General features: G+C 53.5%; 4 protein-coding genes across 4 annotated transcripts; all 4 read left to right on the top strand.

Moving 5' to 3' along the window:
- Positions 1-521: 521 nt before the first annotated feature.
- On the top strand, positions 522-4,074 carry SAPIO_CDS6472 (Bifunctional P-450:NADPH-P450 reductase; the record flags this gene model as incomplete). Its single annotated transcript, XM_016788563.1, has 5 exons — positions 522-648; positions 767-885; positions 977-3,079; positions 3,142-3,338; positions 3,390-4,074. 5 exons carry the CDS (start codon positions 522-524, stop codon positions 4,072-4,074), a joined length of 3,231 nt encoding a protein of 1,076 aa, XP_016641854.1.
- Positions 4,075-4,765: 691 nt separating this feature from the next.
- Positions 4,766-6,837, top strand: SAPIO_CDS6471 (uncharacterized protein; the record flags this gene model as incomplete). The annotated part of the gene is made up of 4 exons (XM_016788562.1): positions 4,766-5,202; positions 5,293-6,054; positions 6,440-6,594; positions 6,671-6,837. The coding sequence occupies 4 exons, from the start codon at positions 4,766-4,768 to the stop codon at positions 6,835-6,837; spliced, it is 1,521 nt and encodes a 506-aa protein (XP_016641853.1).
- A 1,169-nt stretch (positions 6,838-8,006) lies between these two features.
- Positions 8,007-9,397, top strand: SAPIO_CDS6470 (uncharacterized protein; the record flags this gene model as incomplete). Its single annotated transcript, XM_016788561.1, has 2 exons — positions 8,007-8,419; positions 8,515-9,397. 2 exons carry the CDS (start codon positions 8,007-8,009, stop codon positions 9,395-9,397), a joined length of 1,296 nt encoding a protein of 431 aa, XP_016641852.1.
- Positions 9,398-10,763: 1,366 nt separating this feature from the next.
- Positions 10,764-12,121, top strand: SAPIO_CDS6469 (Thiamine transporter; the record flags this gene model as incomplete). Its single annotated transcript, XM_016788560.1, has 2 exons — positions 10,764-10,955; positions 11,030-12,121. The coding sequence occupies 2 exons, from the start codon at positions 10,764-10,766 to the stop codon at positions 12,119-12,121; spliced, it is 1,284 nt and encodes a 427-aa protein (XP_016641851.1).
- Between the last annotated feature and the right edge of the window lie 465 nt (positions 12,122-12,586).

Genomic DNA, 12,586 nt, shown 5'->3' with positions numbered 1-12,586 from the left:
ACCATTCGCTGGGCGGCGACGGGTTTCGGGCTTAGTCGGTTTCTTTCAACGTTTGCTTGCATCGGGAATATGACGCAGCTCCCATCCACAATGCCGCAATGGCGCATGTGGGGAGATCTTGTCATGTCCAGCTGGACCTGGAACTGTGGAGCGGACAGTGGACTCTAATGCGTATGCGTATGCGAGTTGTGTGCATCCATCATGAGAGGAGGGCATATGTTGAGGGATTCGAGGGAATTGGGAATGGATCCGATGAGTCTGGCACATGGCAACGGGGACTTGAGAGACTGCGTCGGGAATAGGGGACGGGGAACATGGGGGAGACAATACAAGACAAGACATGACAAGACGGAGGACGGACGAAGCTGCCAGTTTGATCTGATGTGGGGATTCTATAAAAGGAACGTGGATTCCGTGACGTCGATCGACAAGCTTGCGACTTTGTTTTTTCTCAATCCCCCAATTGCGAAAGCTTCGATGTTGTTGTCTCTCTGCATTTTTTGCCCGTCAACACCATCACCATGTCTGAAAGCGCAGAAGGAATAGTTCCCATTCCCGAGCCCCAAGGGCTTCCCTTCTTAGGGAACATTGGCTCAATTGATCCCATCTTTCCTCTTGGGTCGATGCTCTCTCTGGCGCAACAATTCGGTAAGACCTAGTCAATCACAGCTGGAATCACAGCTGGAGTCCCCTGCTCTCCCCCACCCTAGTCTACTTCCGTGCCTGTGGTCGCGGCCCGCGAGAATTCGACTGACGCAATATACAGGAGAGATTTATCGACTGCGTCTACCCGGCAGGACTCTTGTCGCCGTATCCACCAACAAGCTCATCAACGAGACCTGCGACGAGTCGCGGTTCCAAAAGACCATTAGCGCTGCTTTAAATGTAAATAAACGCCCAATCCTACAAATAAGAGACGGGAGAAGATACAGGGATCAATTGCTCCAGCGACACCCACTAACAAACGCGACCGCAGCAAGTCCGAAACGGAGTCCACGATGGCCTCTTCACCGCCCACGCCGGCAACGTCGACTGGGGCATCGCCCACCGCATCCTCATGCCCGCCTTCGGGCCCCTCGCCATCCGCAACATGTTTCCCGAGATGCACGACATCGCCACCCAGCTCGCTATGAAATGGGCCCGCTACGGCCCCAACAACTCCATCGCCGTCACCGATGACTTCACCCGCCTCACCCTCGACACCATCGCGTTGTGCTCCATGGATTTCCGCTTCAACAGCTACTACTCTCCCACGTTGCACCCTTTTATCGAGGCTATGGGTAACTTTTTGACCGAGTGTGGCGCGAGGGCCCAGAGGCTGCCTCTCCCTTCGCTTCTATACCACGCACAGGATCAAAAGTTCAACGCGGACATCGAGGTCCTTCGGAAGACGGCCCAGGATGTCCTCGATGCACGCAAGGCCGAGAAGACTGATCGAAAGGATCTGTTGACGGCTATGCTTAATGGCGTTGATCCCAAGACGGGCCAGCGCATGAGCGACGACCTCATCATGGATAACCTCATCACTTTCCTCATCGCCGGCCACGAGACCACCTCGGGCTTGCTCTCCTTTTCCTTCTACCAGCTCCTCAAGAACCCCGAGACCTACGAAAAGGCCCAGCAGGAGGTCGACCGCGTTGTCGGCACGGGACCCATCACCGTCGATCACCTCTCCAAACTCTCCTACCTCAGCGCCATCCTCCGCGAGACTCTGAGGTTGAACTCGCCCATTCCCATCTTCGGCGTCGAGGCGAAAGAGGATACCCTGTTGGCCGGCAAGTACCCTGTCAAGAAGGGAGAGCCCATCGCCAACTTGCTTGCCAAGGCGCACCTCGACCCCGTCGTCTTCGGAGACGACGCCAATGAATTCAAGCCCGAGCGCATGCTCGATGAGAATTTCAACCGCCTCAACGAGGAGTTCCCCAATTGCTGGAAGCCCTTTGGCAATGGTATGAGGGCTTGCATCGGACGGCCGTTTGCTTGGCAAGAGGCCTTGCTGGTCATGGCCATGCTGCTGCAGAACTTCAACTTTGTGCTGGATCCTCATTATACTTTGGGATTGAAGCAGACGTTGACGATTAAGCCCAAGGATCTGCATTTCCGGGCTATTCTGAGGGATGGTCTGACTCCCACATTACTCGAGCAGAGGCTAGCTGGAAAGGGTGAGGCGACCAAGGGGGACGGACATCAGGCGAACGGATCTGCTGCCGAGGCCAAGAGCGGTGGTGGCGACGGTGTACCGATCACGATTCTTTATGGGTCCAACAGCGGTACCTGCGAAGCCCTGGCCCAACGTGTCGCGACCGACGCGCCGTCCCACGGTTTCAGCGTCGCCAAGCTCGACTGCCTTGACAGCGCCAAAGGCAAGCTCCCGACGGGCCAACCCGTCGTCATCGTCACTTCATCCTACGAGGGCCAACCGCCCGATAATGCGGGCCATTTCGTCGCCTGGCTCGAAGGAATGAAGAACGACGCGGCCCTGAAGAACGTCTCCTACGCCGTGTTCGGCTGCGGCCACAGGGACTGGGCGCAGACCTTCCATCGCATCCCCAAGCTCGTAGACTCGAGTCTCGAAAAGTCTGGAGCTACCCGCCTGGTGAACATTGGATTATCAGACGTTTCCAACGCGGCGACGTTTACGGACTTTGAATCGTGGGAGGACGGGTGTCTCTGGCCCGCACTGGAAGAGAAGTTCAAGACTTCCTCGTCTGATGGCGCGATTCCTAGCTTGGGCATGAAGGTCGAGGTCTTGAACCCGAGGACTGCTGCCCTCCGCCAGGACGTCAGCGAGGCAGTCGTTGTGGACACCAAGGTGCTGACGACCGGCAAGGAAGTCAAGAAACATATCGAGATTAAGCTACCCGCCGGCATGACCTATGCGGCGGGCGACTACCTTGCCATCCTTCCCATTAATCCCGACGAGACCGTTCGTAGGGCCATGAGGCGGTTCAAGCTTCCGTGGGATGCGCATCTTTGCATCAAGGCGGATATTCTCACGTCGTTGCCCGTGAACGCTTCGGTTCCTGCACATCACATCTTTGGTTCTTATATTGAGCTAGCGCAGCCGGCGACTAAGAGGGTGGGTGACTACTTGTCTATTTTCCTCCTTTGACTCGAAAATCTTACTAACATGCAACGTAGAATATCCTTGGCCTTGCAGAGGCGGCTGGTGATGAAAAGACCAAGAACGAACTGACTCGCCTCGCGAATGACGGATACGAGCAGGATATCACCGAAAAGCGAGTTTCCGTCCTCGACCTACTCGAGCGCTTCCCCGACATCGATCTTGATATCGGTACATTCCTTTCTATGATGCCACCGATGCGCATCCGTCAATAGTACGTAAAGGCCTCCCACACCACCTAAGATCCATTTCTAACTCGCTACAGCTCCATCTCCTCTTCCCCCCTCTGGAACCCCGACCACGTAACCCTCACCTATTCCGTCGTGAACGCCCCCTCTCTCTCCGGCCAAGGCTCCTTCTTCGGCGTAGCCTCCTCCTACCTCTCCACCCTCTCCACCGGCGACCGCCTCGCCGTCTCCGTCCGCCCCTCCCCGCCAGCCTTCTGCCTCCCCCCCAACCCGGAAGAAACCCCCATCATCTGCGTCTGCGCGGGAACCGGCCTCGCGCCCTTCCGCGCCTTCATGCAGGAGCGCGCCACCATGATCCGCAGCGGCAGAAAACTCGCGCCCGCCGTCCTCTTCTTCGGATGTCACGCGCCCGATCAGGATGACCTGTACCGAGAGGAGCTGGACGAGTGGGAGGCGTTAGGCGCCGTTGAGGTGAGGAGGGCGTATAGTCGGGCGAGTGGGGAGAGTGGAGGGGCGAAGCATGTGCAGGATAGGTTGTGGGCGGATAGGGAGGACGTGATTCCCGTTTGGGTCAAGGGGGCGAAGGTATTTGTTTGCGGGTCGAGAGGCGTGTCGGATGAGGTTAGGGAGGTTTGCGTGAGGATGAGGGAGGAGTATGTTGCTGAGGTTGAGAAGGAGAAGGAGTTTGAGGGTGAGAAGGATGCGAGGAAGTGGTTCGATTCGTTACGGAATGTCCGGTATGTCATGGATGTGTTTGATTAAAAAAAGTGTAGGTTTTTGTATGGCTGTGTTTACTCTTAGTTAGAATGGATCAAGGCCCTGTGATAATCTCTTTTTTCCTCATCCTCTAGTGTCCTCTAGGCTCCTCAGCTGTGTAACAATATCTTCCTCTTTCTCCACCCATCGCTTCCTCGGCTCTGGTCATCGCCGCGCTAGGACCGTAAGCCCGAAGGTGGCACAAATAAATGAAAAAAGTTAAAAATATTAAAGCAAAAAGCAGTCATCAAGAAGATGCGTATCGTATCATCTTTAGAAATCCTGAATGAATGAGAAGCCACCAGACGCACGGCTCGGTCGGTGTGGCGCTACTGCATGCTCTCATTTTGCCGGCAGACATATTGGCTCGATGACTGGTGTCATGAGGATCCTGTCGATGCAGAGCTTACACCACAATATCTGCATCTGCGGGGAAATCGTCATCAGCTCGATAGATGAAGTGCATCGGTGGAAATGAAGGATGTGATTGCCAAGGCGTGAGTGAGCTCAATGTCATGAACCACGATCGAGGAAACGCCGATAAAATGCTCGAGGGTCGCACTTTCCCCGTTGTTTGATGCGCACATGCTCCAGTTCCAGCGGTTTTGATTGTTTTGATGAAGACAATTTCATTCCTCTTCTTAATTTCGCATATCGCCGTCCTACTCACACTTCCGACTCAACTCAAAACATCGCCATGAAGTTCTTCAGCTCTGTCCTCGTCTGCGTCGTCCTGGTGGCCACCTATGTCTCAGCCCAGAGTCCTGGGCCGGATTGGCCTCGATGCTCGAAAACATCCACCTCTTACCACCCAGGCTGGGAGGTCCTCGGTCTCGACTTTCTCCCTCCCGATGGACGCCATCAGTCCATCGCCGTCCGCTTCGAAATACAGAACGCCGCTGACGGCGCACGCACCACGTGTGATCTCTCCAGGGATGTAACAGAGGCCGAAACGGCGCTGGATTCGATCATCCTGGATAACGATGACGGGATATGTCTTACGTTCTGGTCAGCCGACGATGACTTTGAAGGAGCGGCCGTTGCAGAGACTGCCAAGGTCTCATTTGATGTCTCGTCGGGGGAGTTGACGGTTGAACAGACGTGGTCGTGCGATGATGCTGAAGGCACCAATAGGTATGAAACACGAACTAGCTTTCCCCGGAGAAAATAAATGGAAGAGAAAAAAAAATAAAGAGGAAAAGGGATACTAAAGTCTGGGCTTAGGATGCGCTATACCGGTAAAGCTACTCAGGGCTTCGACTACGAATGCGCGGTCGGCCGCGAAGGCGAGCAAACCACCTGTCGCCCCCAAACCCTCTTCATAATCGGAGAAGCTCCCATCTTCATCGGCCCAGCCAAAGTCACGGAAGTCTCCTCCGGAAGCAGCAGCACGTCCTACCCGATCGACAAGCAGGAAAACTGCGACGCCCTTCCGACCGAGTTCGCGGGTTGGCAGATCCTCAGCATGAACTACTGGCCGCCCGCCGAGCAGCCCGAGGGATCCCCCTACGAGCCTGTCAGCTTGAGGGTTGATCTGCGGAATTTGAACGACGGGTCGCGGACCGTTTGTTACCTGGCGAGTGACGACGTCAGCGATGCGGACGATGGGATCACCCTTACGAACAAGGGGGTAAGTTTAGGCGACGAAAATTACGATAATGGCTGCGTGACTGGATGGTTCGATCTCGCGAGTGGCGGCACAGGCGGTGATCAGGTTGTCACCCAGGAGTGGAAGTGGTATGCCCCTGCAAACGTTGCCTTCAACACCAAGACCCATGAGCTCGAGATTTCCCAGACTTGGCCGTGTGGCGGAGTCGACGATGCGTTTGAGGCGTATGTTTTGCAGAAGCTTGACCTGGATTGCGGGAGTACTGGGAACTCAATGGCGCCGAGCGTTTGCCAGCCGACGGGTGCGTTGTTTAGCGCGACGGGAGCACCTGTTATTGTCAAGGGGGTGCTGCCGGATTTCTTGACGGCGCCGGGGAAGTGAGGCGGTGGTACATGTTGAGGGAAGGGTGGTTGATGGAAACTTGGCATTTGAAATTCCCACCTGTTAAATTGATATACCGAATGGTCCTCCTTCAATGGCACAAAGCTGGTTTTTTAGGCGGCAAGAGGCGGATGCTTCCTCCGGAGATCCCACGTGTATATAACCTAAAATCTTCTCGTAGGTCAGGGTTTCTTGTCTCTCGACTTGACCGGACTTATTAGAGTCACAGCCTTGAAATTTAGTCTTGGTTCCACTGATGCTCTGAACGAATGAGTCCTGGCAGGCATTCAACCGAGAACATGTCCGACAAGTCACAAATGCTAAGTTCTTCAATGAATGCTATCGGGACAAAAGCTGGTTACAAGCAAGTGAGAATACCAGAATCAGAGGCTGCAGTGGCTTCGTCCACTTTATGTCTCTCATGCCCGAGACAAACGGCCACTGGCTCTGCGTACATATCTTCTATGTCACATCCCATTTCGACGTGATTACTGTCGCGACAGCCCTACTCACCATCTCCACTTCCAGCAATGCCGGTATGGGAGTGAGTCGCCTGGGCCAGAACCGCCTACAGACCGCGGCTAATCTCGTTCTAAACCAACAGGCCGTAAGCCATCCCCCAAGCCCCCGCCACCTCCACCATCGCCTATAGCCTCGGTGGATTCTCTCAGACCTCTCCCTTGCTGTACACGTTACGCGATCTCGAAGAAATCAACGGTGGGAGAATCAGCCCGCCAGTTTCCATTCTCACCGTCGACTTGCTCAGCCTAGAGAAGTAAGGCGGGAGGTGCCTGGGTCGGCTTTCCAAGTCCCGGGCATATCGACTACTGAGTGTCTGGTATGCTGCTATCAACTGATCTCTTCGGCTTCTTTGAAACCGGCGGGAGTGGGCTGGAAGGCTGTCCTTGGCGACATTACCTGAGCGTCGTGGCGTCGTAACTGGAATGGTCTTGCGGCGAGTGAGTTCCATAAAATTCCTCAGATTCGATGACACTGAGCTCCTGCGAATATGTTATACAATGAAAATTTGATTGTCTTTTCGTATGCCAATTACCCCGGGAGTTGCCTATGGCTAGGGGGCAGCGCCCCAGCCGTTTCCACAGCGCCAATTGGAAACATCTTCCTCATCCTCCCTGTCTTCGGCGAAAGCCACTACTCTGCATCATCTTTTGTTGAGGCAGCTATAAAACTAGCGGGATTGCGGGTGTCATTGGGGATATGAGGACGACCCGGATCCCGGTATCGAATGAACCCATTTGTATTGAGTATGGCGCTAGGAGGCAGGAAGAGCATTGAAACGCCACTGGTCTTAGCAGAGAAATGGTCTCCGGCAACGGAGATTGACCCCGAAAACCACGCGGGCGAATCCTGCGATTTTACGACGTACCGCGGATGCAGGCACACGGCGTGGCTGCATTTACCAACCTTGCCGCTTGTGCCGATATTGGCCTCGTGGGACAGTGTCTAGGAGATATTATTTCAGGTCCCTCTGCCAAGTTACATCTCTGGGCCTCTTTGGAGGATTCAGCCTCGTATGGACATACTATGCCATAATCTCTAGCATACGACGCCGTAATTTGCTGTATACTGCCAGCTCCACCTAGATACTATGTAATTCCATTCCTGGCACGGGTCTTCCTGTAGCCATACTTGATTGGGCATTTGATCCGCCCTTATCATCTCACGGCAGTTGGGGCCGAGTCCTCTTTACCCGCACAAAGCATATTTTCCCGGCAATCTGCGCCCGATCTTTTAAGCCGACCCCGCCTTATACCTTCGACTGGTCAATAAAGATACCGAACCCGTTCTCATGTAGATGAATGGCGTCAGGTCGTGGAGTGGGAGGAGATATAAGAGCGAGGGAGCCCAGTGCCGTGGCGGGCAGGGCGAGGAGGAGCTAGAAGGGTCATGTTCGTCTGAGTTATCCAGCCAACATCAAACGGCCGTCATGCGTTTGTTCCAACCCGGGCTCCTCTGGGCCTCTTTCGTTCTGACGGCGACCGCCCAGACTCCCGGACCAAGCTTTCCCGGGTGCGCAAAGACTTCGACGACTCTCCACCCCGGCTTCGAAGTGCTGTATTTCTACGTGGAGTCCACCAGCATCGAGCTCGACGACCCGACCGTCTACTTTTCTCTCAGGAACATCGCAGATAGGTCTATCAGCACCTGCATCCTCAGTAAAACGGTCACCGATGACGACATCTACATTACCGAGAACGATGGCAACTGCTTCACGTCCTGGACGGACGACGAGAAGACGGCCGAGGAGGCTCCGGGAGTCAAGATTAAGCTTGACTGGGTGCTTGGAGTTTGGAGTATCGAGCAGACATGGCAATGCGACGAGGCTGATGGAATCGAAGCGTATGTTATGAATTCCAAATCCGATTTCACGTGTACCACATTTTCCCTGGGTATAGATCTGAGGTACGCTAAAACCATGTCCTTTTGTTTTGTAGGAGACAATACACTGGGAAGGCAGAAACCCAGTTTGCGCTAGCCTGCGCACTCTTAGACGTACGTCAGATAATATGCCAGATCCAAACGGCCACTCCGCCCAACGAGCCTCTCTACGTGGGGCCCGCTAATGTGACGGGACATGGGTCTTCGGACGACACCGACATTGCATTTGAACCGGTCAGGGATGATAGCTGCGAGTCCACGGCCAAGGACTTCACCGGATGGCAGATTCTGAGGATGGAATATCTCCCCCCCACAGCGCGAAACTCCAGTTTGTATCCTACCAGCTACATCTCCCTCGAGATCCAGAACCTGGGAGACGGCTCCATTACAGATTGCTATTTCGAGACCAACAAAACCATCGAAGAAGGAGAGGCCTTCGTACTCACAGATAACGGGCGCTATGGCTGCGACACCGGACATATTGAGCTCGCCAAGAATACCGGCGTCCGACCCCCGATACGGAGGCCGGGGCAAGGGCTTCGGCCGTTTCAACCTAGGGCTGAGCAGTGGCTGTGGTCCACTACGGCTAACGTCACCTTCGACACCAAGTCTCAAGAGCTGTCGGTTGAGCAGTTCTGGTCTTGCGATGGGGAGAAGGACGTGTACTATGCCGCCGCTGTCCAGAAGCTGGATTTTGAGTGTGTGGAGCTCTTGGATGACCTTACTCCAACTGAATGCAGGCCCATGGATGCCCTTTATAATGCCAATGGGCCGCCTATCATCATTAGTGCCGAAGCTCAAGATGTTCGTGAGGAGAAGGCAGCTCCAGTGGAAGAAGAAGCTCCAGTGGAAGAAGAAGCTCCAGTGGAAGAAGAGGCTCCAGTGGAAGAGGAGCCTCCAGTGGAAGAGGAGAGGGGAAAGTGCAGGAAGGCCAAGTAGGAATAGTCCGATCACGTATGCCGAGGGGACTGTTTAAATTTACTTTTCATTTGATCCTACCGGAGATGCCTCTATGAAGCGTAATACAGCTATGCCGTCCCTGATCCCATTGACGAGAAGTTTTGCTAGTAGTGGGCACATCCGTTATAGTATTATATATAAAAGTGATACTCAATAATAGATATATTTTTGCCCTATCTATAACATTTATAACTAAATCACAACCCTGCCAAGAAGAGGCCATTTTAGAGGGGTTCAAGATATCTCGCATTGTGATGCTGCTGCCCAACGCTGATCTCGATCTCGCGAAAAAATGTGTTCGGTAAGCCGATGTCGCCGGCTTTGACGAGGACCTTGTAAAGTTATCAATCAGTATCTACTTCATGGCAATATTGCATCACACGATCCCACCGTGACGAGACTTGCATACAGGGTAGCATTGGGGACCAAGTCCGTCGAGTGTATTCATGCGGAAAGCATAGTTTCTGCTGTCTCCCATCTCCCAAATGTCTCCCTTCCCCATCCAGAACCTGTCACATTAGCCATGGGGCTGCAGATCTTATCGCCGTTTTTCCATTGAGAGGAGTAATCTCGCCTGTTGTATGGAGCACTAGGTCGCATTGCTCAGGCAAACATGACCATCTATCAGTGAGGAAGTCATGTTGTGACACCACTCCTGAGGAGATATCCAATCGCATTTTAAACGGCCATCGGCCCAGGTGTTTGTCCTTGCCCCTCCGAATCTTCTTCTCTCCTCTCCTTCTGTTTCTTCACCGTCTCTCAATTGTCACGCAGATTTGAAAAAATCATCTTCATGCCCCAACAATATGCTGAAGAAAATTCTTGCGAAAATTCAAGTTGAGGATGACAAGGAGCACGGGTTTGCGACAGATAGATGGATTAACCCCGATATCGCACCTCTCCCTCCGAATAGGCGTACCTGGGGTGTCTGGGCTTTCCTTGGATGGGGATCAATCGCGAGGTAAAGCAGAACCTTTCCTCCATTCCTTCATTTTCAGTCGACAGTGTGGGGGGAGATTTTGGTGTGGTGGCCATTAACGCTTTCTCATGCCTTTCTTTTCTCCAGTCTCTGTATATCCGCCTGGACCGCCTCGGCATCATTACTATCTCTCGGCCTTACCGTCCCTCAAACCATTGGCCTTCTGATTGTCGCTCGTGTTCTCATGTGTGTCCTCGTGGTTGGCAATGGATGGATGGGAGCTGAGTGGCACATCGGCTTTTCCGTCGCCCAGAGGTATGCTCCGACCTTCTCCGCCTTCGATCATCCTTTTTTTTTCTCCGAGTTTGCTGACGGGGTTCGGCAAGGATCGTCGCTGGCATGTATGGGTCCTACATAATCCAAGCAATGCGTATCATGTTATCCATTGTTTGGTATGGCTCCCAGGCCTGGCTCGGTGGTCTTTGCGTGTCCGCCATGATAAGCAGTTGGAGTTACGATTTTCTACACATGGAGAATACTCTCCCAGAGAGTGCCCACATGGTAACAAGGGACTTGGTCGGCTTCACTATCTTTCATGCCATCTCCGTCCCTTTTCTCGTATGTGCTTATATGGCCTTATCAAGTCGCAAACTAACCCATTAATACATCAACTGACCATGGAAATTCTCTAGCTTATCCGCCCAGAGAGAGCCCAAGGATACCTCATCTCTGCAAACATCGTCGTGTTCTTCGTCATGATGGGCATCACGATCTGGTCCTGTACTAAAGCTGAGGGTACGGGCCCAATGTTTGAGGCTGGTGCCCGACAGCCGAGCACGCTCTCCACGGGTTGGGCGTGGCTTTACGGAATCGTCGCGAGTTTGGGCAGCATCGCCGCCGGCATCATTAACCAGAGCGACTTCACGCGCTTCGCGACCAAGCAAGGCGTGCAGGTCCCTGGCATGACTTTATCGCTCCTAGTGTTCGGCATGATCGTTCCCATATTCGCCATGTTGTCCGCCTCGGCGTCTCTTGAGATCTGGCCGGACCTTGAGGCCCCGATATGGAACCCGATCATAATAGTCTTCCAGTGGATGACCGACGATTATAACCCCGGGGCCCGCGCTGCAGCCTTCTTCTGCAGCGCCGGATTTGTCTTTGGTCAAATCGCCGAAAACGTCGTCGGTAATGGCTATGCAGCTGGAATGGATCTCGCGGGTCTGTCCCCAAACTGGATCACGATCAAGCGTGGTGCATTAGTAGCAGCAGCACTGTCGTGGTTGGTGCACCCATGGGAGTTCTACAACACAGCAAGCGTATTCGTATCTGTCGCCGCATCATTCTCGGTCTTCCTCGGTCCGATGACGGGAATCATGATGGCTGATTACTGGATTGTCCGCCGCCAGAAGATCCAGATCAGCCAGCTATACACAGGTGATCCCGAGGGCTCTTACTGGTACACCTACGGGTTTAATTGGCGCGCTCTCGTCTCTTGGGTCGTCTGCTTCGCCCCCGCGATGCCAGGGATGATTGCAAATGTGAATCCAAATGTGACAGTCTCGACGGGGATACTCAACTACTACCGAGGGAACTACCTGTTCGGATTCTGTGAAGCAGCGCTTTTGTATACGATGCTCTGCTTCTTGTTCAAACCGAAGGGTGCCGGGCTACAAGACGACGCCGATATCTATGGAACATTCGACGAGGCTATTGCTATTAAGAAAGGGATGACGCCATGGGAAAAGAGACTAGAAGTTCAAAAAATTCAGGGTAGTGAAGAGTGAGAATTGAGTTCTTGGATGCCATAACTGTCGCCGAAGGGGGTTATCGGGGCAAAGCGGGTCACGGGTTCGAAGACCACCCAAGATTATTACGATTGTTTCTTTTTATCCCCCCGTCTGGAGCTAGGCTTAGGAGAGCTGCGTTGGCTTGGAAGTCTCTTGCGGTATCGCGGAGGCTGCTTCCGGCTCGTACGCAACTGCCTGCTGCTCCAAGTCTAGTACCAGACAGGATACCCACTGTGGCTCCCTGTCACCTTCTGTGGGAGGAGAAGGGTAGTGAAGAACTCCGGGATGAACAAAGACTGCTTCTGACAGACGACGGCTTGACCACTGTCAAATTATTGTTCGATATTAGTTGAGGAATCTAAGTCTGTTTTAGGCCGATAATGTCATGATTAAAGGGGTAGTTTGTACTTTGGAATCCAACAAAGCTAGACCCTTCGTACAAATAATGGTACAAATGAGCTT

Source organism: Scedosporium apiospermum (assembly GCF_000732125.1).
Source record: "Scedosporium apiospermum strain IHEM 14462 chromosome Unknown SEQ_SAPIO_0103, whole genome shotgun sequence".
Lineage (NCBI taxonomy): Eukaryota > Fungi > Ascomycota > Sordariomycetes > Microascales > Microascaceae > Scedosporium > Scedosporium apiospermum.
The sequence above is the reverse complement of the archived record's forward strand: the minus strand, read 5'-3'. Positions and strand labels throughout refer to the sequence as shown.